Genomic DNA, 25,889 nt, shown 5'->3' on the forward strand with positions numbered 1-25,889 from the left:
TTTTGATAAAGAGATGGTTAGAAAGGTTCTAAGTGTGATTTTGGATGAGACTGGTTTTGACAAAAGTGGAGGCTTAGGATGCAATTTCAATAGGTGAGGGAGGTCTATCACATTAAGCCTTATTGAAATGTGGTTATGTAGTGGGTTGGATAAATATACTATGATTAGCCTCTCTAAGATGCGATTTCAAATCGCATTCCTGCTCCTTTCTGTTTTCTAAGCCTTAAAACGCACAACAAAAATGCATGAAAAAAAGGTTTAAACAGCACCCGATAAAGGTCCTTTAGTTGTCCCTAATTGAGTCATCAATAGTAAGCCTTGGGAAGCTCATGGCCAACTCAAAGAAATGGAGTTGGTACCCATTTTTAGAGGAAATAGGCTATCATATTCAGATTCAAAATTCAATTTAATTGCTTTGATAGTGATTTTGTTTTTTGCCAGGAAAGGCACCTAATTGAGAGATTATCGGGTCTTAGGTACTGATTTCCCTAAGTCCCTCGCCACTCTACATTTTTTCCTTAACCTGGAGGAAATAGGAACACAAGTTTCCCATGGTTTCAGGACTTCAAGTAACCCAGAACTAAACTGAAAACAGAGATTACAAAACCAAACTTAGAAAAACGGTGGAATGAAAGACTTACCTCTTATGTGCAACCTTGAGAAGAGTTTTCTAGCAGGTAGAAAAAGTTCAAATAAAGCTTGGACAATTTGTTGACTTGGGGAGAATGTTTAAGGTTTTAAATATTTAGTCTAGAAAACAAGGGAAGCAGATTTGAGGTTTGATCTTCAAGGACTTTGGGGTTTTAGGAAAATTGAGGTTTGGGAAAATACTCTTTTTCTCCTCTCTTTCTAGATTTCTCTTCTCCCCTTTGAGCTTGAGTCGGATCAATATTTATAGGGAAAGGAAGGGGAGAGCTCTAAAATTCGTCCAACTAGAGGAATTAGGCTTCAAGAATGCTTTTACAAGAGAATAGGCAAAGAATTTTAAAAGAAAATAGTGCTTAGTTAACCTTTCTTCTTTGATGAAAGATTTTCTCCAATTTGGGGGTGGTTTTTCATGGTTTTTATGCATCTAATGGGAGCTTGGGACATGCTTGACATGGTAGTCTCGTATTTGGGGTTGTTAGTGGTAGAAAATGTAAATTTGATACTTTTAAAAGTAGTTTTGTCTTTTCTTAGTTTTAAGTGGGGGTATTTTTGGGTTTATTATGATCAATTTCATTGGTCCAGGTATTTGAACAGGTCAATAATGGGTCTGACATCAACCATCACACTTTTAAGGTTTCAGATTGGGACAAATGAGGTGGCAATTTGATCTGATGTGTTGAAATGACGTCTTCCTAGTTTAATGGTCAAATAGGCGTCTCATGTTGTAAAATTTGACATGTTTGGTGTTTTGGGTCTCTAAACAAAATGGTGATGTATGATTGGCTAAATATGATTAGGATGATAGAGATTTGTGGCTAATAAGTTCAAATCAAAGAGACTTACTGAAATAAAATTTTTGTTTGATAAATGGCAAATGGGGGAATTTGAGGATGAAATTTGGTGGATAGGCACAAATTAAGGTGATGACTCAACTAGATGGTTCTAATTTGAGAAATAAATGGTTATTCTAGGTTTCTTAATTTTAGTTGTACGGGGCCATTAGAAAGGAAGTTGGCATAATGAATAGTGGATGTGTGACTAATTTATAGTTGCTAAGTCTGTAGGCCATATTTGATTTGACATTGATATTAATCTTGATGTTTTCATTTGCCTCGTGAATTGTGTTAAAAGATGAATTTTTGACTTTGTAAAGTCTCAATTGATCCTGGTTATAATTCCAAGTTTTGGGGTCTAAAAGGAGGGTATGAAGAGGTAAGGTGAAGGGGTTGAGCAAAAATTGGGTGCTGACACTAAGCCAAGCCATATATATATATTTTTATTTTGAAAAAATAATGAAAAAATAGACAAAAAATAAAAAAAGATCTTAAAATTTTATTTTATATGAATTTTGATGTATACAATATTATTTATATATGCAATAATAAAATGAAATAATATAAAAATGAAGATAGAATTATGTATTAATATATTATATAACTATTATAAATATATATATATATATATTATTTATAAAATGTATAAAGGTTGTACTACACTGTATCTTGTTGTACGGCCCATGGACCTGAAACCCCAGGCCCAACATGACGCATGCGATCGTACTATGCTTGGCACATCCCGTAATCTGTCATGTCGAGCCACGGCATGGGGCTATTTACACCTATATCATGTTATCCCAAAAGTTTTTTTTTTTTCCGGTATTTTAACGCAAGTTACTAATTACTGACAAAGTTAAGGTTAAGGAGAATTCCCGATCAGTACCCTTTATTTTGGCTTAAGTGACAATTTGATCCCCCAAACTTTAAAATGCGACAATCCAATACTCAAACTTTCAAAATGTGACAATGCAGTAACTACCTTTAATTAGTCCGTTATTTAGCCGTTAAATGACATTTGGAAAAGTAAAAAATGTCCTTCAAATGACATCTAATTCTCTTTATCAACCATCTAAATATTAAACATTGATAAAAAACCGAATAGTCCCAAATCCTAGCCTCTTCCATTGAAAAAAGTTGGTGACCGTTTAGAAGGATCTAGAATTTTGGACTATTCATTTTATTGTCAATGTTTGAATGGTTGATAAAGAGGATTATATGGCATTCATAGGACATTTTTACTTTTCAAATGTCACTTAATAGTTGATTAATGATAGGTAGTAAATTGTCATATTTTGGAAGTCTAAATACTACATTGTCACATTTTAAAAGTTCAGACTAGTTCGGAAACCAAATTATCATTGGAATCAAAGTACAAGATAGTGATCAAGGTTAATACTAGTACTACCTAGTTAGGGCAGACAAAAGTACAGGGGAATTAAAAAATTTCGCAAATCTTATTAAAAAGTTTTTTCCCACTTTTTAATTTTTTTTAAATTTGTTTAAATTTCACTCATCTTTTCCATCAAATCAAACATAGCCTCGTATTCGTATTTTTCTTTTAAAAAATACGGTGCCTAAGCCGACAAACACTACTCAAGTATTCAACTACCCAAAACATATATATGCTTCACCCGCATAAAGAAAATGATTCGACGGGGACTGGGGTATCTTATTCTTTTAGTTGCATGAAAGGTGGAGCACAACCTAACACCTTATTCACGCTTCACACGTGGCTTGCCAGGCGTCCGGCTGCCCACAAGGCCAAAACACATCTCTGCGTGTGAACATGGCCAGGTCTCAGAATAGCAACTATGACGCGTGGATCAAAACGGCATGGTTCCAATTGAAAATTTGAACCTGATCGGCCCACATTACTTGAGAAAGGTCCAGCACAAATTTATGGCCTTGTGGGGATAGAGCTGGCGCTTCTCGTAGCGACAAACATATTTATCCAATTAGAGGATCTCCCACTCATGAATCATGATTTCACATGCTAAGTCTATATTCACCACACCTGGTGACGTCTTTGAATGTGGCTCCAAAAGGAGTGCTCGTCTTGTCCACTCGTACCTTTACAAAAAAGAAAAATCCTTTTATTCATTTAAAAACCTTTTTCAATTTCAGCCATCCGATTGATTCCACCTCTGCGGCATTTGAGGCCATTACCGACCTCCTCCTTCAATTTAATTTGCTCCCAACCACCACTGCACCGTTGCCATTATCCATACAAATTTGCAACTGTCTTTTTTAACGGGTTAAGTTTCATATTGACCCCGTTGATTTGTTGGTATTTCATCGATAAGTTGGTTAATCAAGGTAATTGCTGATATTTTGGTAGTTATATATCGCTATAATGGGTTTTGATTTTTTTAGAAAACATCAGTTATTAATTAGGTTCATTGATATTAATGTTAATATGTTGATACTTGATTTAGTTGAGAGCTAAATTATGCGCACTTTTTGTGAAGAAGGGGACTGCTGTAATCTCCATGATGCAATGCATGTCTGAGATCACTGGCTCGTCTGATTTAGAGATGGTTTCATGCTTAGAAATAGATTCTACATAAATTGGTAATACTTATCCAGTTGCGTTCGAAACCAGCGGGGTCAAGATCAGCACCGTCACCATGGCATCGTGATTTTAAGGGAGTCGAAGATGATAATCTGCTCGAGGAAGAGGTTGCAATTGAATCTAGGCTAGGTCAACGGAGTCAAGCCGCCTCTTCACGCCAATTTGATATCTTCCTAGGTCGGCCTGCCGAGGTGGAACCGAGGAAGTCGAAACAGGTGTAAAAGTGCTCTCAAAGTTTATTTACGTGGTTTTGAGATGCCATTTGACAATTTTGTGGTGCCACGTATCATGATTATACTGATCTGAATTTATCTGAATAATTTTTGTTTGGAAAACACTTGCCCAAATAAATTAAAACAAAATGCTTACGTTTAATTGTAGTGCAAATAAATTTGCATGGGAGCAAATCTATGAAATACAAATGGTTTGATTGTAAAATTTGATTTTGTTTTTGTTTTAAATTTTACTTTATTTTATTTGATCACGGTAAAGCGGAATTATAAAATTAAATTAGAATTAGAATTAATTTCTTTTACACATGCATTTTGGTGTGGTGCAAACAAAATTGCATGCAACCAAACACAGCCCAAAGGATACTTTTGTTCCGAATCAGCCTTCAGCGTGGCAGAAAAGTATCGTCGTCGTGGGTATAAAATGGAATATTTTTAAGTCCTTTATCTTCTCTACGCGTACGACCAATATTCGTCGAAATCGGGTCTAGGTCCGGGCTCAAGACTTCCACTCCAGTTTAACCAACACGGGTAATGTATTATATGTTAACAACTTAACACCCAAGAATGGAATGGGTTCGGGTCGTAAATGCCTTGACCGAAGTATTGTATTAATAGTTTTAGTACGAGAGAGAAGCTTCATCACACGGGTTGTTTGGGAATCCACGGACAAGCTTTCAATACTTACAGAGTAGATGGATCGTACATGCCAGACCAACGTGAGAGAGAGTGCAATTTTAACGTCTTCAACGTTAACGACGACTACAATCGGTTAAATTCTTCCGGTTTAACTTTTCCACTGTTTGATTGGAAGCCCTGATTTGTTTTAAATCAGGCATCACGTTTGATTTCATCCAATGGTTGAGATTATACGACGATTCTGAAAGTTTTCTGAAAGGGGAAGAGAGAGCTTTTGTGAAAGGTGAAAAGAATAGTGCGGGAACAGACAGTCGTACCGTAACACATATTTCAGAGAGACAGAGCTCTCTCTCTCTCTCTCTCTCTCTCTCTATCCCTATCCAGTCTCTCTGGCTCTCTGCGCACACTCGTCGCCATATTGCTTTGGGACCCGCAACAACAGTTTAACATCCAATAGAATTAAGAAACGTGGTGGAATGTCATGTCAACAAGATAGATGGCGGTGTTTATGTGAAAAACTATAAATACGGGCGGCGTTGGATTACAGGAACCATTACTGTTTCAGAGCGTGTGAGAACGTGCGACCCTGAAAAGCTGCTTCTTCTGTCTGTCTCTCTCTCTCTCTCCGTCACTGTTCCCTAAAGTGAACATTCTCTCTCTCCTCTCTCTCTCCCCTTCCCTCGCGTCCACTCAGTCTTCCAGTTATGGAAAAGAGAGAAAGGTCCGGTCTCTTTCATCTCAAGCCATAAGGGAACCATGGAGAGGTCAATCTAGGTTTTTTCCTTGCTCTCTTTCAAGCTTGCTGTTGCTGTAATGGCAGTTCTCTCTGATGCGTCAATAGTTAGCTTCCGTTCGTCCTAGAGAGCTCGGTTAGTTCAGAAGGCTTCAGATCGTCTTATACGCTGCAGAAAAGATTTTGTGATTTTCGAACTCGAGTGCTTTTTTGCTAATCGTGCTATTTCCCAAATCTCGCTTCTCGACGGAGTTTCAGTTCATCTAGCTCACCAGAAGTATTATTTGGATGATATTAAGTTTGAGGATTTCAGTATAACTGCCGACTGCCGTATTTTCTTTTTATTGCTCCGAAGGTTCGAAACGGTTTGATTATGTAATAATCTGCGAGCATTAATAATCTACTAGGATAACCGACATCTTAATTCCTTGGAGAAAAAGAATCAAGAGATGAGTTACAGTCAGTTGATGGCTCCAAGTTCGTGTCGTCGCTTGTGTTAGTTATTCGGATTTTTAGATCAGGACCTTTTGCTTCTTCGGAATCTCGTAGAAATGAACTAATTCTGCACTCTACTCTATCTCGCTTTATGGTTTCATGGAAAATTTGTACGGTATCAATCCAACGATTTCGTGCTCAGATGAGATTGCGGGAGTCGGAAACGTCGCTCTGCCGTCGAGGTTTCACCGTCGGCTCGATAATCTACTTCAATTCGAACCGGGCGAGGCGGTGATCTGTGGATCGGAGATGTCCGATCTGATTAAAGCTCAGATAGCTAATCATCCTCGTTATCCTAACTTAGTTTCTGCTTACATAGAATGTCGAAAAGTAACTGGTCCTCTCATGAACTCGTTTGTTCTCCATTTGAATTTCTCGACGAGATTTTAAGTACTTGTCCTATTTTGACAGGTCGGAGCTTCACCAAAATTGGCTTCGCTTCTCGAAGAAATCGGTCGCGAAAGTTATCCGAGTGGTGCCTGTAGTACTGAGATCGGAATCGATCCCGAACTCGACGAGTTCATGGTAACCGTGGCGGAAGAAAATTCCTTTTCAACCCTTAACGTTCTTTCAGCGATTTAGTTGCATTAAATGTAATGATCATGAATTTTGAGGGATGTTTTACTGACGTTGCAGGAATCTTATTGCGAGGTTCTTCATAAATATAAAGAAGAGCTGTCGAAGCCTTTTCATGAAGCGACAACGTTCTTGAGCAATATCGAGACGCAACTCAGTAATCTCTGTAATATAACGTCGACAGCGACGGCGACGACGACCTCCGGGAATTCTCACTCAGGTAAACGTTTCACAATGCGTATGTTATCGTGTTGAAGCATAACTTGCGCCGATTGGGTTGGTTGCTTGCTTAACTGGAGCATAGGCTTAGATTACTCTTTATACATATACATACGTGGAAGTATACAAGTGGTGCAGCATGTATACTGAGAGCTAGTAATAAGTATACAATACCAGTATTTGCAGCTATGCGCATGTTAAAATGTCGCAGGATGGAAATGATTTTTCTCGTTTTTCCCGCAGAAAATAGTGATGCCTCTTAAAAGACGCAGTGTGTACTGTACGCTTACCCATCAACACTGTGGAGTGTGGAATGGTAAGCCACACGCAGAGATGTTCTTTTAGTGCTTGGTCTCTTCAAATACTTCTCTGCTTCTGTAGCGGGAAGCTTAGACTGGCTTGTAAACCTAATTCCTCATTTTTCCTTGTTATTCTTTTCTTTTTGTTCCAAATTTTCAAAATTGGAATTGCTTAACTGCATGTTTGAAAGGACAATCACCTGATATTAAAGTTCAAGTCCCAAATATTAATCCAGTTTTGGAGTAGCGGCTACCAGAGCAAGAGCTATAACCTCTATGTTTATATATCCGCCTTTCTTTACCTGAAGCTAGTGTGTAAAAGTGTTGGTATCATGTGGGCAAGTAGGAGAAAGAGGGTTAATATGTAACTAGGTATACGCAATTTTCTCCAGGGAAAATGTGGAGTTTAGCTTTCAAATCATCTTGTTGCAGTTCCCATGTCTCGGCCTGTTGTTGTAATCCCCGGTTTATTGGAAATATTTCCTCTGCCACGAGGCTTAACTCTTTCTTTTCTTTCCGTTTCTTTGTTTTTGTTTTGTAAGATGTAAACCCGGAAATTATGAAAAGAAATGTCTAACTTCATGAATCATGTCCGAACAAGCTTGTCTTACCACTTTACCAGTACTAAGGTAGAAAATGAATCATAAATTCCAGTCTCATACTCTTAATGTCCAATTTTAAATCCTCAAAATTTTCCTTTAAGAGCTCATTGATGCTAAGTGTTGATCTCCCTCCCTCTCTCTCTAAAAATTTCGTTTAACACAGTACCGAGGAGATTAGGACTGTATTTGCTTTGTGAATATATTATTTTATGGGATTATTGTCCTTGGCTTGGACAAGTTTGGTACGATCATTTGTGGTTCGGTTAGGAATAAAAACATTTTCTTGTGTCGCAGCTGCAGGATCAGAATTTTCTATTGCACTGAAACCCTTGATCTAACTCTTCATTAGCTGAAGAGAAGATAAGTTTAAGGGTTTCATTTTGAGAGGTGAGAGGTAAATATTGGGTCCATGGTGAATGCCATATTTAATGATCATGACTGCTTCTGTTTGTGTCTTCAATGTGCTAACCTTCGATTCTAAAGTTTTGTATGACATACACGCAGGACACATGCATGCCCGTGCATATGCACACACACTCACACACACACGCACAGCTAATGAAATGGAGAAGTAGCTCAAGTTTGCAGTGGAATACATCGATGATTGCTTCAGTTACAATATGTCAATGTATGTGTTAATGAACATACATTGACATATGTGCTAATGAATTCATTAAAAAATGTATGTGTTCATGACATACTTTGTTTCTTTTTTTTTTTTGTTTTTAGGTCATTAGGTTGCATAAACTAGATATTTTTGTAAATTATTTTTGCTCATTTTGGTCAACACTTTGCACTTGTCATCAAACTTTTCACGGCTTTTCAATGATGCACCGAGTTGATGGCAAAGAAACTATTGGCTTGTACACATGTATGAGATTTCACTAGGATGGATATGTCCTATTATTTTTATTCTTGCTTTTTTCAGTTTGTTAATTATTTATGTAATTAGGTATAACTTATAGCTGTATACCAATTTCAGGTTGACATACCAGACACCCGGATACACTTTGAAGCCAAAGAAAAACCCTTTTTATGAGCACATGCGTAGAAGATAGTTGCATTAAAACTATGAAAAACAAAAGGGGCAGCTATTATTCCTGAAACGAATTTAAAAGTGGCTTCTTTGTGATGTGCATGAAATTTGTAATAATGTTTATATTAGCATGATTGGAAGTTAATATGTGAAACAACGGCTTTGGCTTTTGTTATTAAGCTTGTGAAACCTCTTGTCATTGAATCTATGTGATCCTGGGTGATGTGTATGAGCTTAGGGAATCCTGGAGTTAAGAATTTGATTCAATGTGGTTAAGGATGACACACACACCTTATGGAATCCTGGAATTAAGACTTTAGCATTGAGGGATTTTAGGAACAGAGTTGTTCTATAGGTTTTGTCCTATTTTGGGACTACAGAGTAAAATACGGTTATAACATTAATTGTCATTCCAATAGTGACCTCACAATATGTCAACGTATTGAAATCCTTTTTATATATCATGACTGGAGTTTGTTCTGCGTGTTCACTTTTGAGTTGACATACCATTTCCACAATAATTGGTCTTTGGAATAATTTGTTTTCTGATGAGAGTAGATTTCATTTGTAATGGTTACTAAAAATTCAACATATATCTTGGACAGTTTCTATATATGGTTTTGGGAAGAGCTGACCTGACTGGAGAGAGAAAATCAACTCTTCTTTCAGATTTCTATTTAAATGTTGAAATTTGAAAACAAATATTAAATGGAGATTACAATTATGCCCCTGTTTTAAGTAGGAAAGTTGGCATTTCCTAATTTGTCCTATGTAAGTAACCAAAAATACGAAAATGTCATTGGGAGTGAATAAAAAAGTTCATAAATACTACTGCCTGACCATATCTGATTAAATTTTGTTGCATTATTTTAACTCCTAAATATAGACATAATGATCTTTCTTTTTCATTGTGGAGGGAATTATTACCTTAAGTGTCACTATCTCTATATTTTTCAAATAACTTGAGAATATTAAGGCCATCTTTTTCTTCTATATCGGCTTATATTCTGAGATTAGGTGGTACCTTTTTTTTTCTGGTTTTAATTTGGAAAGTGGTGCTAGTTATTTTATTCAATTTAAAAATGGTGGCTTCTTTAGTGGTTCAGAATTGATAGATTTTTTTCTATGAATTATTTGATTCTCGCATTTATGTTTTATTAGATGTATTTTAGTCTTTGAAAACTGTATTACAGAATGAACTGCAAAGGCTTTGTCAATGGTTTGTTTGTAGGGCTATCTATGGAAATGAAAGTCCAAACCCAATTCAACATTCCATCTGATTAACATCTGAGTCTGATTAGATATTATCATTTTATATGTATGTAATATAATTATTTAGATATATAGACTTTATATGCAATTATATATAGTTTATAACTAATACATTAAATATTTTATATTTATATATGTATAAGTTAAAATCTAAGTATTTTTTTAAAACACTATAATTTTTCCCTTCATTTTAGGCACAGTAACCCAGATTTGGTTAAATCTGAATCTAATTCTAGTCTGACAATGGATTTTAGATTGGATTCGGGCTTAATGTTTTTTTAATTGGATTGGATGCAGATGTAGCTGGATACATTCTGAATCCGACCTGATTACAGCCCTATTATTGTGTTTAACTATGATTTCAGCTTGGTTTCATAATTTCAATAATAAAAGGAATTGATATACATAGAGAATTAGGCGAACAGTAATAAATAATATGTGGAGATTACTATTTTGTTTTTCTAAACTTAATTGCAAACTATGGCATAAAGTGATAAGATATTAATTAAATGGTAATCTGTCTTCTGAGACTTTGGCTGGTTAAAAAAAATTCAATGGTTTAACCATGGTTTTATATTTTTTCTAAAGTATTTGGTTTGAAGGTAGGGTTAATGGTTTTCCACATTACCTTTGAGAACTAGAAGGATTAGTGGTTTGTGATTCACCCCTTCGGCATGGTTTGTTTTTAAAACATCAGATAGTGCATGCTGCTTGTCATTTAAGGATGACAGTAATTTTAGATTTGATGATCCATGCTTTCTATTTTTTGTATTATTTAAGTTATCATGCCATGTGTGGGCTGACATGATGGTGGTTGTGGCAATGTTCTATCTTTTTTCTATAATCTTTTAATTTAATGCTGTTATTTAATTAGTAAAATGTAATTTTTTGATGTGAACTTGAAAGGTAATGGCATGACAAATTTTCATATCAATTCTAATTGAATCCTATTGTTTGTTATTAGGGTTTTACTTGTCTTTTCTAATGTGTTTCCTTTATTTCGTATACTGCCTTTGCATTCAATGAGATCATGAGGTCACAATCAGGCTACATGGTTATTAAACTTTTTTTTTTGTGTAATAATATTTAGTAACAATGGAAAATGCATTATACACAAAAATATTTGTTATAACAGTGGAAAAAATTAGCTCCAACCAGACTGCCTGTCCTGATTAGAGCTTCTTTGTCCTTGTATAAATGTGCCATTGTTGACATTACTGCATGATCTGATTGGATATTTGTCCTTGCAATCCTTTCTGTATTAACCCGGTGCCCGGTACCTATCTTATATGACTAAGCATGCTTATATTGTTGTATGTATGTTGTGCCTTGTGGACTTGTTTTCATTCCTCTCTCTCTCTCACACACACACGCACGCATTATGAGCTATATCAAGGAATGTGGTCATATGGATTTGTTTTCATGGTATAGGTGGCCTTAACACCTGACTGGCTGACATGTATCCGAAGTCAGCAATCTGTCTGTGCAATGCTAGACCTGGATCTTTCTCATTTTATAAATTGTGCCTCACAGGATGAAACTTGATGCTGACATGGTGTTTGTTGTTTCCCACCAACATATATTTTTAGTCTATATTCCAATAGACCTGTTCATGGGGTGGGCTGGGGCAGTTTCAATCTGGGCTTTGCCACTTTATTAATGGAAATTGTTTGGGTCCGGCCCGACCTTTGGACCTAGATCTTGAGCTTGAGCCCGGGCCTAAACTGACCGGGTTAGACAAAAAGTTCTACCTTTGGTGTAATTTAATAAACTATTATTTTAGTTTGGTAATAATTTAATAAACTAAAAGTTTGTCCATGCCCAATAAAGAATGGGCTGGGCTGGGCCTGCCTATCAGGTTACCTGTCCTATGAAGAGGTTTTTATTCCAATTGGTTTAACTGAATACAGGAGATGTGGTGCATGGATTTAATATGTCAAAGTACTAGTGAACATGGAGACCTACATTTAAGAATTGATAATAGTTGATGAGATCTTGATGAAGGTCCTTTATTTTCTGTTTGATTGTCCAAGAGATAAATTCACAGTGACTTTTAACCATGCAAGTTAGACTGTTAGATACATGGGGTCGTGAATATCTGTCACTAGAAACAGATTGTTGGTTGTTTTGCCATTGGATGCTATCAAGTTCGAATAAATGCATTGTTATCTGATGCAAAATATATATATATATATATATATATATATATATATATATATATATATATATATATATATATATATATATATATATATATATATACAGACGTCATGCAGAAAAATGTGCCGTGCCAATTGAAAATGGCCATCTTAAACTTGGTGGTTTTGTCCTTGTGCATCAAGGTAAAACAATTGCGCTCTCCCAACGAAAGTCACTGGAAGTTGATTTCAAGAATTATGCTTTTCAAGGTATAATCTGTTAATCTTTCTGCACCAAATATGTTAGGTAAAAAAAATAATAATCCAGTGAAAAAGCAAGGAGCTTCAAACCGATATTGCCCTCAAGAATCCCAAGAAAAAATCTGTACCCTAGATGGGAAGCACCCTCTACATCTCATGCAAACTATTAACAAGATCTCTAGAGTAGGAGCCAAGAATGAGATCATCAAAGGCCAAAAACTTTTTCCTTTACTTTTTTTCCGTCTTTGACAAGCTATTCAACTCCATTGCGACCTCGGTGACAAGGGTTTAAATTTTGCAAACAACCTCTCTTTATGTGCAGGGTTGAGGCTCCATACATCTGTCCCTCTGCAGTCCCCAGACCCCGCATTGATGGGAGTTTCATTCCCTGGGCTGCCCTTTTTTGATGCTTTTGTCTGGACAACAAATAATACAGCCCTTCATTTGAAACTAATGGCTAGTAGTTTTATGCATTCTGTCTCCTGTTTGGCTGATTGATGCTTCTCCTGGAATAGGTTTCTTTGCCTGGGTGCAATGATATTGCCATTTCTTAGGAGGGTCTTGGAATTGCCAACATGAACTCATGCTTATTGGATTTTGACATCAAGCACTATGAATTCAAACTTGTTTTTTTTCTCTTTGTTGTTGGAATATCTAATGCCATATCTGAAGGCCTGGAACGTGTGTTTCTATTGCTGGTTATTGTTTTGGGTGCCAAATTGATTAGGAAAATGTCCTGACCTTGTGTTGCCTTCTACTTGCCACTCCTAGTTAACCTATGGTAATTTAAAGCTTCCATATATGGGAGGGGACCAATATCATATGTAATTGTGATTGATCTGTTGTTCTTTGTGATATGAGCTCACTGAATTTCCAGATTTCATGTGGTTAATTTTATTGACCGTCATTGTGCTGGGTTGAACAGATTTATGTGAACCAATCCAACCCTATTACACATGCAGGTCTGATTTTTTTATTCCTGTTTTTCAATATTATTGACAGCACTATTTCTTTCCAGGGTTGAGAGGACCATACCTGATCATTGACAGCCCTATTTCTTTCTTGTTTTTTGCAGCTTTAGTGTGAAATTGCATGCTTTACTAGTTTGGTGTGGGAATATTGGTGAGCGTTGATCTTTATATTTTGTGATGATCGTCATTGTTATGAATATGTTGATTGAAAATTTTAATACCTAAAGAGAATCTCAAAAACAAGCAAATTAGGCACATAAACTGGTATACTCTATAGCCTGCCTTGAACGTACCTGATGAATAGAGTTCTCTCCTATATATACAAACATTTACATGTATATTATATTTCCCCCAAAACAATCAACTATTGCTTTCCTTGATGGTGGTGCTCTGTCCCTAGCTGCTATGCTCTGTTCTCCAACTTGTGTCCATATGTGTGTATAGTTGTAGCATTGGGATAACATATGCTGTTTTCATTTTATTATTTAATATTCTTATTTTGACAATTTGAGATGTTACCATCCTACAGAGGATCACTGCTCTCTTTTTTTATTTGTATCTGGAGTTCTGGGGATTATGCAATTTATGCACACTAACTGGACCCAATTGTAGTCCTGAAACTTGGTAGTTGAAACTCCTTGTCATGTATGGTTTTACCTCAATACCCAGAATTTGTATGAGCATAACCATGAAGAATGGTAGCTTTGGATTTATGGTGGTTATGTGGTGTTCGTAATGGTGGTGAAAAATCACTGTTGTATATTGCCTGTGATTCTTTACTGTTTTTCATTTATTTCTTGCATCTTGTTTGTTTTCCTCACAACAGTTTCAGTTTAAAATCAGTTTTCTATTAAAATTTGACGATATGATAGATGGCAACATGAGTATATACACCCATCAGTTCCTCTAGTTGTTTTGTATGTAATATTTTTCTGAACAAATGATGTGTTAATTGGATTGATGATATTTTGTCAGATTATGCTCCTTTCATGAAGTACTGGGAGCTCTAAATTCCTTGGTCTCGTGATGGTGTCCTGGGAGGTCTAACTTCCCATTGTCTGAAGATCTCATTTAACCATTAGAAGACTAGGTGTTCTTATGTTGGAGATCTTCTTGATAAGTCCCACTGACGAGATAGATCAACTTTTTTTTTTCTTTTTTTTTTTTAATTGATCAGCAACAAAGGTATCTTTTGTTAAGAATGAACATAAAAGTACAATGACAACCACAAATCGATCTGTATTGTCTAATACAAGTAGCCCCTTGATCAACAATTCCCCATTACAGAGAATCCTTGCACTCCCTGTTTGGCCAGTCCATCTCGTAATTTGTTACAGGTCCCTGTTATCCATTGTATATTCTTCCAATTCCTTTATATCCCTTGATCTTCTCTCTTTTTGTACCTGTGTTTCCAAGGTGCCTCGTCGATGCTCCCCAGCCAACCTACTAAAACCTAAGTATCTCCCACATGATTTCTGACTGTTCCTCAACCTGACGTTCCTGGGTTTCCCAAGCTGCAACCATCAAAGTTCAACTTAAAATATGGTGCTTCTGGTGGTCTCCAAATTATTACTGATTTAATTGGTGCAGAATCGGCAACCTCCTTCCATTCCCCTGAGCTACCGCCGTGCTTGGGTGCACATGTGAAAGTTGGAACTTATTCTGTTTTGAAAGGTGTCTTGTCATGCTTTGAAATCACAAATAATAGGATATGCTCCTCACAGATCGTGCCTTACCTGACCTCACAGCACGTTTCAGCTGTGCATTGGGAACATCTTCCCATGAATAATTATTTTCAATAACGGAGATGTTCCAGAGCATGGCTAAACGAGCTGTGAAGTCGTTGAGGTGTGTTTTGTGGGGAGCAGAACCGAACTTGCAATGAAAACATAGAACGGATCTTCATCTTGATATATATCATAATCAGAATTAAGGAGAAACTTCTTTTATATGGGTAGCTCCTTTCCCTTTGAAATGAAAGTTCTCTTTTCTCGGCATCCCATACCTTTAATTGAATCGGAAACTAAAGTGGTGATGTGCGCCATCCTTGGCAGCAACAAGTGGTCTAGAATGGACATCGTTGTGGAATGAGCAGTACTTGTATCGTGTGAATGATTTTGGTCTAGAATGGCCATATCTCCTGTGTAAGGAACGTAACTTGGGAAGTCAAGTGGTTTGGGGTCCTTTTGTTTCAATAAGATCTACTGGAGTTTTATTTCTTTATCTGGAGCCAGCCATTTGCTCATCTTTTGCGTATGCCTGTGTTCCTTAATTTTGATTTTGTATGTCATATTTGAATGCCAATCCTGTCACATCCGTGGTTTGTTGTTAGTAAAAAAGGTGTGGAACTTTTTGCGGACCGGATTTATGTACTTGTCAAACTCTACAAGTCAAGTCATCGGTGGATGCCAGAGTTTTGAGAAATATTTGAGCTAATTCTGATTCTGTTTTGGTGTCAGATGATGGGGCTGCGACCTCTGAAGAGGAGCTAAGCTGTGGGGCGGTGGAAGCAACTGAAAGCCAAGAACCCTGTGGGCCTCGTACTGGTAACAAGGAGGTAAAAGAAATGCTTCTTCGCAAGTATAGTGGCTATCTTAGCAGTCTGAGGAAGGAATTCTTGAAGAAGAGGAAGAAGGGGAAATTACCCAAGGATGCAAGGATGACATTACTGGACTGGTGGAACGCACACTATAGATGGCCATATCCCACAGTAATTACGACCCTGATCTCAACTTTTTATTCTCTCTTATGGTTAGGAATGTTATGTGGGGCTGGTGGAATGGTTTAGTTGGTTTAGTTTGTGTAGACTGCAATTTTGGTGTTCGTTTAAGGACTGCGATTCTGATTGTTCATAACTGTGCAGGAAGAGGAGAAGATGAAACTGGCCGAGATAACGGGACTAGACCAGAAGCAGATCAATAATTGGTTCATCAACCAGAGGAAGCGTCATTGGAAACCATCGGAAGACGTGCGGTTTGCTCTCATGGAGGGAGTGGGTGGTGGCAGCAACATTCCTCCCATGTATTTTGATAGTGGAAGAGGAACGGCAAGTGATGATCTTTGATTCCTTCACCAACTCTCTCCTCTCCAGATTTGCTGCATTCTTTTTATTGTTGTCTTGTGTACGTAAAGCTTGCAAATGTATCTAATGTATTTTAGATAAGGTTTTACTATTATGCATGGGAGAACGAGAACGAGATGCTTCTTTCATGTTTTTAGTGTAAAATAACGTTGTACATTCAAACGTCCCTTGTATTCATTTCAATACTATTAAGGTGCCCTTTGTGTGGAAGATTTGTGGAGATCAAGTCAATGCGCAATCGTCGACGATGGGAACACATTTGAGATGGAGTGGAAATTAGAAATATATAGGCTTTTTCGTGTCTGGATGTAGTAGGTAATCATAATGAGGGAGCACGTAGTAGCTGTGTGATACATCTCTCATTTTTGGTATGAGGAGAGAGAGGAATACATTTTCAAATCCAAAAACGTTTGGATGATTACTATATGTTTACTTGTGCTTACTCTATTACATCTGTTCCTTTTTCTGTATGGGGAGAGAGGAGTACATATTCAAATTCAATGGCCACTGTTCTCCACTGCCAGTTGGGATTTGCTGCTCTCAGTGGGAAAACTTTGGCTGTCAAAAGTTTAATCGAGAAGTATGAACAGGCCTATTACAGGTTTCTGAATACCACTGCAGAATTATAAATGTCAAACAATTTTAATCTCTAATCTATCCCATCCTAATAAATTCTGACCCTGGGCTTTATTTCATGGGGAAATATTCCCAATGTAAGGCTATAATGTGTGTTCGAACGGGCTTTGCACTGATCATGGTTCAAAGTATCGATACACCTCTGTGAATTGGTACTTAGATTAACACGGAAATAGGATTTTTTTTTTAATTTTTGTTTTTAAAGATGTTTTTAATGGGTTTTTTTTTATTGAAATAAACTAGGGTCCCGAAACACCCATAAATAGGTGTATCGAGACCAAAAGATACGATACGATACGATATGCTCCGTATTGTATTTGAACCATGGCACCGATTGAATATAAAGAATTTTGTTAATGACTTTCCATGCCCTCTTGATCTTCTCTACCATGGATTATCACTAGATGGCAGAACTGTTTTATCTGTCTTGATTCTCACTACTCTGTCATGAACTACACGTAGCTTTTGTTATTCTTAGAGGTGTAAAGCGGGTCATGTTGGGCTGGCACTGCATGGCCCGTGGGTGGCCTGTGCCCGCGGGTTGTGTTGCCCTCTCGGGTAAAAAATTTGGGGGTCAATTCGGCACGGTCCACGGCCAAGGCTTATGCGGGCCCATGTCGTGCCGTGCCGTGCCACAGGCTGGCCTGGCCCGTGGGTCGAGCCATTGGCCAGGTCAGGCCGTGCATTGGGCCAAATCTATTTATTTAAAAAAATTGATAAAAAAGTTAAAATTTTAATTTTATATGAATTTTGTGTATAAAATTGCTTATATATAGAATAATTAAATAAATTAGTATAATAAAATTAAAAATATTTATTTTATTAATATATTATATTATATATATTATTATATAATTATAATTTATATAATATCATATAGATATATAAAATATATATAATATAAATAATATATGGCAGGCCATGGCCGGTATGGCCCGCTCGGTCGTACCGTTTTGTGTCGGCTCGTGGACCTAAAACTACAGGCCCAGGATGGCCCGCATGATCGTGCTAGGCTTGGCATGGTTCGTGGACTATCGTGTCGGGTCTTGGGCAGCACGACCCAATTTACACCTCTAGTTATTCTAAGTGGGGTAAAGTAGTTTTACTTATTAATTATTAATTAATTAATTAATAAACGAGTAGGCAATTTAGGATCAGCACATGACGTATGGAAAAATTGGTTAATTCTATTGATTGGATTTAGCATTTTGATCATAATTTCATTTTGAAAAATTTTTTCTATCATTTTAATTTTTTAATAAATTTTTTATTTTTAATCATGTTTTTGTTTAATTTTGTTTGGTAAAATCAAAGGGAGTCAAACTTTAGGAATGAAATTGGATATTATCACAATTAATACTAATTACTAACAAATAGATCACTCTGCTGAAATTGAATATCATCGTAATTGTGGACACCTCATTTTTGTGCCCCTTAGTCTTTCTGTAGCACTATAAGCTTCAAGCATTCTTTAGCTAACCTTTTAGTCAATTCGGGGGTATTTTTTGAATTTTACAAAAGTTGGGGTTTCAAGGATTCAAGACCATAGGTACATAGAGCCCAAAAATATGAAGTCAATGACACCAAGATCACCCAAATCCGACACTATTTACCCCTTCATCCTAAGACCTGAAGTCAGAATCGATTTTGATTGTCCGATCATAGTCATTTTGACCTTGAACCTTATTTTACGTCAAATCGAAAATCCAAAATCATAGGTACATAGATCCTAAAAATTCAAATCCAACGACACTAAGATCACCCAAATCCAACACTGTTTACCCCTTCGCTATAGGACCCAAAGCTAGAATCGATTCCGATTGTTCGATCAAAGTCATTTTAATCCTGAACCTCATTTTACATCAAATCAGATTCGAGACCGTAGGTACATAGATATAAAAAATTTAAATCCAACTACACCAAGATCACTCAAACCCGACACCGTTTACTCCTTCATCTTAAGACCCGAAATTGAAACTAGTTCTAGTCGTCTGATCAAAATCATTTTGATCATGAATTTTATTTCACATCAAATCAGAAATCCAAGACCACATGGAAACCATGTGTGTCAATGAACTGATTTTGGATTGGACCTGTCTAATCTAATATCAATTTAGACAAATAACAAGACATATTGGATTGTACTAATCCAAAATATTTTTTAGATTAGACCGGACCTGATATTAATAAATTTATATTGGATTGGGTTGAATTAAGCCAATATTTGAACCGTTGATATAAGATAAGAATATAAGTATGAATGAACCATGTTTGGATTAAAACCAATCTAAATTAAAACAAATTTGAACAGATTAAACGGTCCAAACATTTGTAATAGACTCACATTGAATTGGACCGGATTGAAGCAAATCCAATCCATTTGACACCCCAAGGTATAAGGGTACAGGAGATGAGAGATTGGAACCTGCCAGCTGGGCCCAAATTTTCACTACATTTAATTGGATCTGGAGACAAGTTTGTCTTAACTGTTGCTAACCTTTATGCAACTCTTGAAAATTGGACCTGAAAACTAGATGATTGGACTCAGATAAATGTCTCTTTAAATCCTATTAAACAATAAGTTTATTAACAAATTTCCAACAAATTTTCACATGGATTGAAGGTCCAAAGCGTGGTTCATGTATCCGACAGTTGTGGTTTTTGTTGGGTTGAAAGAGGGATTCATTAAAACATAAAAAACAACCAAAGATACAACGAGATTAACACAACACCAACTGCCACCGGAGTGGCAGAAAACTACAACTAGAAAACAGAAAACTGATTCCAACCACAAAACTAAATTAAGGGTATGTTTGGTCGTAGTGCAAATTTATTTGTATTAATTCAAATGTATGGGAGTGCAAATGTAAAAAATGCAAATTCTTGTTTAATTTTGTTTTGAATTTTACTTTCCTTTGCTTAATCACTTAATTTACTTCATTTGTATTGTAATCAAACTCCACATATAAGACCCGTTTGATCACAAACGGTTGAGGCCAGGACAAGCCATCGATGGTATTGCGGGAATGATGTCCCCACCACAGAATAGCAAGAGGATGGCCATCGAACTCCGTGCACCCTCCCAATCAAAGAGCGTGAAGCCCTCCAAGCCCAGTTAACACCGAATTCCCTGACAACATTGAGAGTTTGGATGTACCTCGGCCTGCCAAATACCGGGGCCACTAAGCCAAAGACCTCAGCCAACATAAGACCAAGGCCATAAAGTTAAAGTCTTCATCCAAAAATCATTAAGACAAAGACCTCAACCAGCATAAGACCGAGGCCAATGAAAAACCAAGGCCACAAAGTTGAAGACCTTGGTCGACAAGCATCAAATCAAAGACCTCGTCCAGTGTAAATCTGAAGCGAGTGAAAGACCAAGGCCACAAACCTAAAGACCTCGGTTGGTGAGTATCAAACCAAGGACCTCTGCTAGCGTAAGACCAAGGCCACAAAGCTAAAGACCTTGACTGGCGAGCATCGAGCCGAAGACCTCAACCAATATAAGACTAAGTGCCACCGAACCCCAAAATATGCTAACTTGAAAAAAAAGGGGAAGTGGATAGTGTACAACAAGAAATTTGCTTGGCAATGAAAATCTTCATTAACAAAAGGAAGTACAATCACAAGCTTGACATACCAAGATGCATGCAACAGAAAAAAAAACCAAAAAGGGAAAACGTCACTCCAGGCCAGTTGTTCTATCCACAGGGAACACCTCCTCAGGATTCGTCGCCTTGTCGTTCAGGGCATGCTGCTCAATTGACGGCTTCATAGCACCGAAAGGACCGTATTGCTCCACTACCGTGGCGATCTCAAGGTGCTTGCGCATCACTCTCCTTTAGCATCGAGCAAAATTAGTCTACTTGGAACCTGTAGCAAACTCATCAAAGGCAATCTAGAACTCCTAGGACTGCCTGTACCTCGCTACCGCTTCTTCCTCGGAACAGAGAAGCTTTGCCTCCGCCCCCTTGGCCACGTTCCGTGCCTTGTCACGACCTTCCTTGAGCTCACACGCACGACTCTTCAAACATTGTAGCTCCTCGTCCTTGACTGCTGCCTCTTGCCTCAGCTCGACTATCTCTGCCTGCAAACGTGACAACTTGCCTTCACAAGCCTTGGCCATCTAACGGAGGGTGCACATCTAGTCAACCAATTGCGTCACCGCGAAGACAACCTACAAAAGGAAACTTAAGTTAATGGGCTCGATAGAGCACACCAAAGAACAGAAAAGGCAGTACAGAGAACCTCACCACAATAGACTCTCTGGTGGTCGCGCTCTCGAACACCCCACTCATATAGTCACTGGTCTCCTTCCGGATGTCGGGCATCAAAATACCCTGAGCCAACTACTCAAGCACGCCCTCAGTTTCTAGAGTGTCCTTGGGCCGGACACTCCAGCTCAGCCTATACACTTCGGCCTCTTGCTCTGCCAAACCCGAAGGTGGGACCTCAAGACTTCCCTGCGACGCAAACCGCAAGTTAGTGTGCAACGGAGAACCATCAGAGCTGACGTCCACCATGTCTCTCTCAACCGGCCTCAACCTCCTGTGCGACTGAAAGTTCACAACCTGTGGGCAACGCTGCTGCTGAGCCTCCTCATCCTGGGCCACCACCCTCTTCTGCGCGGCAGCTTGCATGCACATCGTTCTTGCATCCTCGTCAAAGACCATCATATCAGCTAGAGAGAACTAGTCAAAGACGAAGAAGTGAAACAAGAAGAAGATGCTTACAAAAGCAAAGACAGGCCAGTTGGGGCTTCATAAGCCCGACACAGATCAACATGTAGAATGATGTGTACTCCTGCACGTCTACCCTCTCTATCCATCTGATGGCTGCTAACTCCTCCCTAAACAGCTCAGCCTCGGTTGGCGCCTTCACCTTGGTCCTCAGGATTGACATCTTGGTGGGGAACGACCAACACCTCAAGCAACGCACAGAGAAGAACCCTTCCTTCTAATGTTTCACTGAGGTGGGGGCTCCGACGAGTACTTTATTGTGTTGCAGAGCTGAGAAGTAATAATAATCCTATTGGTGCTTCTTCAGGTGTAGGAAGTATGTGAACATTGGCACGGTGATGCCTACATTGTGAACCGAGCAGTAGCAAAGGAGGCTAACCAAGTATCTGAAGGAATTAGGCATTAGTTAGACTGGCTGGACATGGTACCACCTTAGCACCATCGTGATACCCTTGCTCAGAGGAAATCTTAGCCCGAATATCAAGCTATGCTCATACATGCAAAGCTCCCCCGGCCAAGCCGAGGTAGCCCTCTTACCGATACTGTGGCACCTCAGCTCGTACCCCTCGGGAATGCAGTAAAGGGCCCTAATTTGGGCCAGGTCTTTGGGTTTCAACCTACAAGGCGAAGATGCAAGAGGTTGTCAAACTGCGCAAGAGCGTCGAGCCCCTCTTCTAACACAATGTCCCCTTTAGTCTCGTCGGCCTCTCAAAGGGCTACGACCTTCTTCGCCGCGTTACCCTCACCCTTAGGCCCGTTGACCTTGGCTTCGCAGACCTTAAGCACGGTTGCTTTAGGGTGAAACCTTGGCTCAGACTCGCTACCATACACACTACTAGATGAAGATGAAGAGCAAGAAGACGAGGAGGAAGATGAAGACATCTTACCAAAGAACTATAATGCGAAACACCTGAAACACCAGCTGGGGACTAACACTTGTTGAGCTCCTATGACAACTCATTCAAAATGGCAAAGTAAAATGGCTCACCACCTCCCCTTTTATAGGGGGACTAATGGTCCAAATCAGCTCAAATCAATGGCATCGAATCAATGCCACACTTCGTATGCGTGTGACCTCGGGAAGACGAAACGATGCATCTTCCGACCCATAATAGAAATGGCACTAGCGTTGAACCAGTCGATCCGCCTAGCGAACCAGTCTTGCCCTAGGCCAGTCAACTTGAAGAAACTAGAGTACCTCGGTCAAGGACCGCAGAAATCTTCCATGCCCAATCGCAGCAAAGCACTACACTCGACTTCGATACTAGGGGAGTGGTGTTCTGATTATGGTTGAACTGGCGAAGGACGCTACGTGACTATTTTCGCAACCGCCCTCCTCTCAAGCCATGACGACGCCAGACATAACGGAAGAGCATGACTAAGGAGTGTCCTACATAAACAAGGAAGCAAAATCCACCGGGAGTAGGAAACCTCCTGAAGACCTTGGTGGATGCCCTCATCTTGACAACCTTGAAAGCCCTATCCATCTGGGACATAGACACTCAACTATAGGTAGGTATTCCCCACTCGAAGTAAGGACATTTTTGAACGACACCCCTTGGATACCTCTTTGCATTATCTTTTCGGCTCGGATTAATGTTGTTTCAACATGTTTGTCCCAGTCACATCATTCTCTATCCCACTGACTTCAACATCGGAGTGCCTAGCCGAGGAACAATTCCTTAAGCCTTTAACCTTTCTCCTATTTACAGATCTCGATGCACGGTTTCGTCCTTCCACCTTGACCTTATCCAATTGCCAGAACTATTTGATTGTATTATCGGATCGAAATACGTCGGATTAGACATCATCACCTTACAAACCTTGATTGTGTCGTCCTTCCCCCATTAATTCCACTCTGGCTAGTACCATATCAGTTGTTAAATTACGGATCTAAAAATCATTATCGTCATCCCAATCCATTTTGCTCCCTCGCTCTAGACCTTTTCCAACTTGTACCCAAAAGGTGGGATGGGCCGGGGCTTGCCTTATTTGCCATCTGATAGTAGCTAAACATAGATGACCATGGAATTGATACATACCATGCTTTAACACTCGACTCAGAACATTCCGGTTTTTACACCGGTCCAAGTCTTGAAACACTGATACATACCGGCATTTTACCATGTCTACAGTACCCCCTATCCATCCTAGAATACATATGATTAACCGGTAAAACCGGGACCCATAGAACATTCCGGTTTTTACACCGGTCCAAGTCTTAAAACACTGATACATACCGGCATTTTACCATGTCTACAGTACCCCCTATCCATCCTAGAATACATATGGGAGTGGTAAAATTGGAAAGGCACTACTCTTTGTATTAGGAATACAACTTGGAATGGATTATCCCAAATCCAATCCAACCCAAAAAAGTTGGATTGGATTAGGGTTGAGACCCCTAGCATCAGCAGAGTTCACGTCTCAGCACTCTAAATTAAAAATCAGTTAAAGTGATATTTTAAATTAATTTCCACCACCCCACTGATTCCGTGCGTGTTTTATTGGGGTGGGGGGGCCGCAAGAGAATGCTGCGGCCATGGTTTCAGACGTAATCCGGCCAAAGTCTCCCCCTGCTTTCAGTCCTATTAATTTGGATGAAAATTGTAACGTTAGAGAATATAAACGATAGAAAAATATTTTAAGACTTATTTCTTATTAATAAGAAATGTAGAAAATGATAAAATAATTATAAATGTGCATCTTATTTCTTATTAATATTCATAAGGGAGAAAATTCTCAATTAATACGTTGTAATTTGGGTCTAGTGTTATTTTAGTCTCCGAATTTTAAGATGCGATAATTCAGTATTCGAATTTTCAAAACGTGTCAATTTAGTATCTACCATTAACTAGTTGTTAACCATCTGTTAAGTGACATTTGAAAAAGACATAAATACTCTTCGAGTGTCATCTAATTAACAGTCTCAAATTCTTGCTTCTTCTATTCAAGAAAATTGGGGTAATGCAAGGATTTGAGATTGCTATTTTTTTTCAATGTTTGGATGGTTTATGATGATGCGCAATCCGGTCGGTCCTAGCTGCCGGTTACCTCGCATCTGACGGAGCTGAGAGTGCCTAAAATAAGGAAGAAATTGGAGACTTCCGGGGAGGAACCCTGTTGGAATACTCCGAAGCTCAAGTTAGTGCTCTAGAGAAGGGAAACGAGGGAATTCAAGACCAGAAAGCATAAAAATCATATACCTCATTCTTTGGGGGAAGGGGGCCTTTTATAATCCCCCTGGTACACTCACTCCCATACCTCTGCCAGATCGGGTATCATTACCTCCGCATCACTCAGTATAACTTGCCCGGAGAGTATACTTATATTTTACCCTTGGACGACTTTCCTTGGGAGCATGGTCCAGACGATATCGTGATATTCTGGGAGCAGCTTGTTGTCGGGCTGTGCCTTCCTTTCCATCCCCTTATCGTCGAGGTCATGAATTACTTCGGCGTTACTGTCGGTTAGCTCCACCCGAACTCCATTCATAACCTTGTTGGGACCATCTTCCTTTGTTGCGAACACTACCTTCCATTGGACCTAGAAATCTTTTCCGCCATTCTTATGCTCAAGAAGCGAGCGGGTCCCCTGCCCGAGCATAGGCGGGCCTACTACTTGTCTCCTCGTCCGAGGTTCAAGCTTTTGCACGATCTTCGGAATAAGGTCCTGGCATGGAAGCATTACTACTTCGTGGTTTGAAGTGCTACGGGGTGGTCGTTTCCTACTGAGTGGGGATTGGCCGTTCCTGATCCCGGTGCCACGTTAGATGAAGAAACGATGAAGGGCCTCCAGGACTGGGCTCGGCTTGGACTCAAATGCCAAGTCTACCTGGCGGAGGCCAAGCTCATTCAGGTCGGTCTGAGTTCAGGTAGGTTTCTTGCTCAGAGGCTTGCTTTTGC

General features: G+C 38.8%; 1 protein-coding gene across 2 annotated transcripts; it reads left to right on the forward strand.

Annotated features, from left to right (window-relative positions):
• The first annotated feature begins 5,471 nt into the window (after window positions 1-5,471).
• LOC148861301 (homeobox protein knotted-1-like 1) lies at window positions 5,472-16,819 on the forward strand. 2 transcript variants are annotated; one of them, XM_088986773.1, is made up of 7 exons: window positions 5,475-6,483; window positions 6,565-6,678; window positions 6,790-6,949; window positions 13,482-13,518; window positions 13,632-13,678; window positions 15,987-16,237; window positions 16,391-16,819. In XM_088986773.1, the coding sequence occupies exons 1-7, from the start codon at window positions 6,253-6,255 to the stop codon at window positions 16,589-16,591; spliced, it is 1,041 nt and encodes a 346-aa protein (XP_088842899.1). In that variant the 5' UTR covers window positions 5,475-6,252; the 3' UTR covers window positions 16,592-16,819. The 2 variants fall into 2 exon arrangements, with proteins under 2 accessions (XP_088842900.1, XP_088842899.1); XM_088986774.1 differs by lacking the exons at window positions 13,482-13,518; window positions 13,632-13,678 and having other exon boundaries at window positions 5,472-6,483.
• Window positions 16,820-25,889: the final 9,070 nt, after the last annotated feature.

This window comes from Nelumbo lutea, chromosome 4 (genome assembly GCF_056320005.1).
Source record: "Nelumbo lutea isolate HS-2025 chromosome 4, American lotus-T2T, whole genome shotgun sequence".
NCBI lineage: Eukaryota > Viridiplantae > Streptophyta > Magnoliopsida > Proteales > Nelumbonaceae > Nelumbo > Nelumbo lutea.

What these genes read in the sequence shown, in the direction of transcription:
- LOC148861301 (XM_088986773.1), top strand. Translation starts at nt 6,253, where the DNA reads ATGGAAAATTTGTACGGTATCAATCCAACGATTTCGTGCTCAGATGAG. An exon ending in CCGAACTCGACGAGTTCATG is followed by an intron (nt 6,679 to 6,789) that starts GTAACCGTGGCG and finishes CTGACGTTGCAG; the next exon opens with GAATCTTATTGCGAGGTTCT. An exon ending in CAACCCTATTACACATGCAG is followed by an intron (nt 13,519 to 13,631) that starts GTCTGATTTTTT and finishes TGTTTTTTGCAG; the next exon opens with CTTTAGTGTGAAATTGCATG.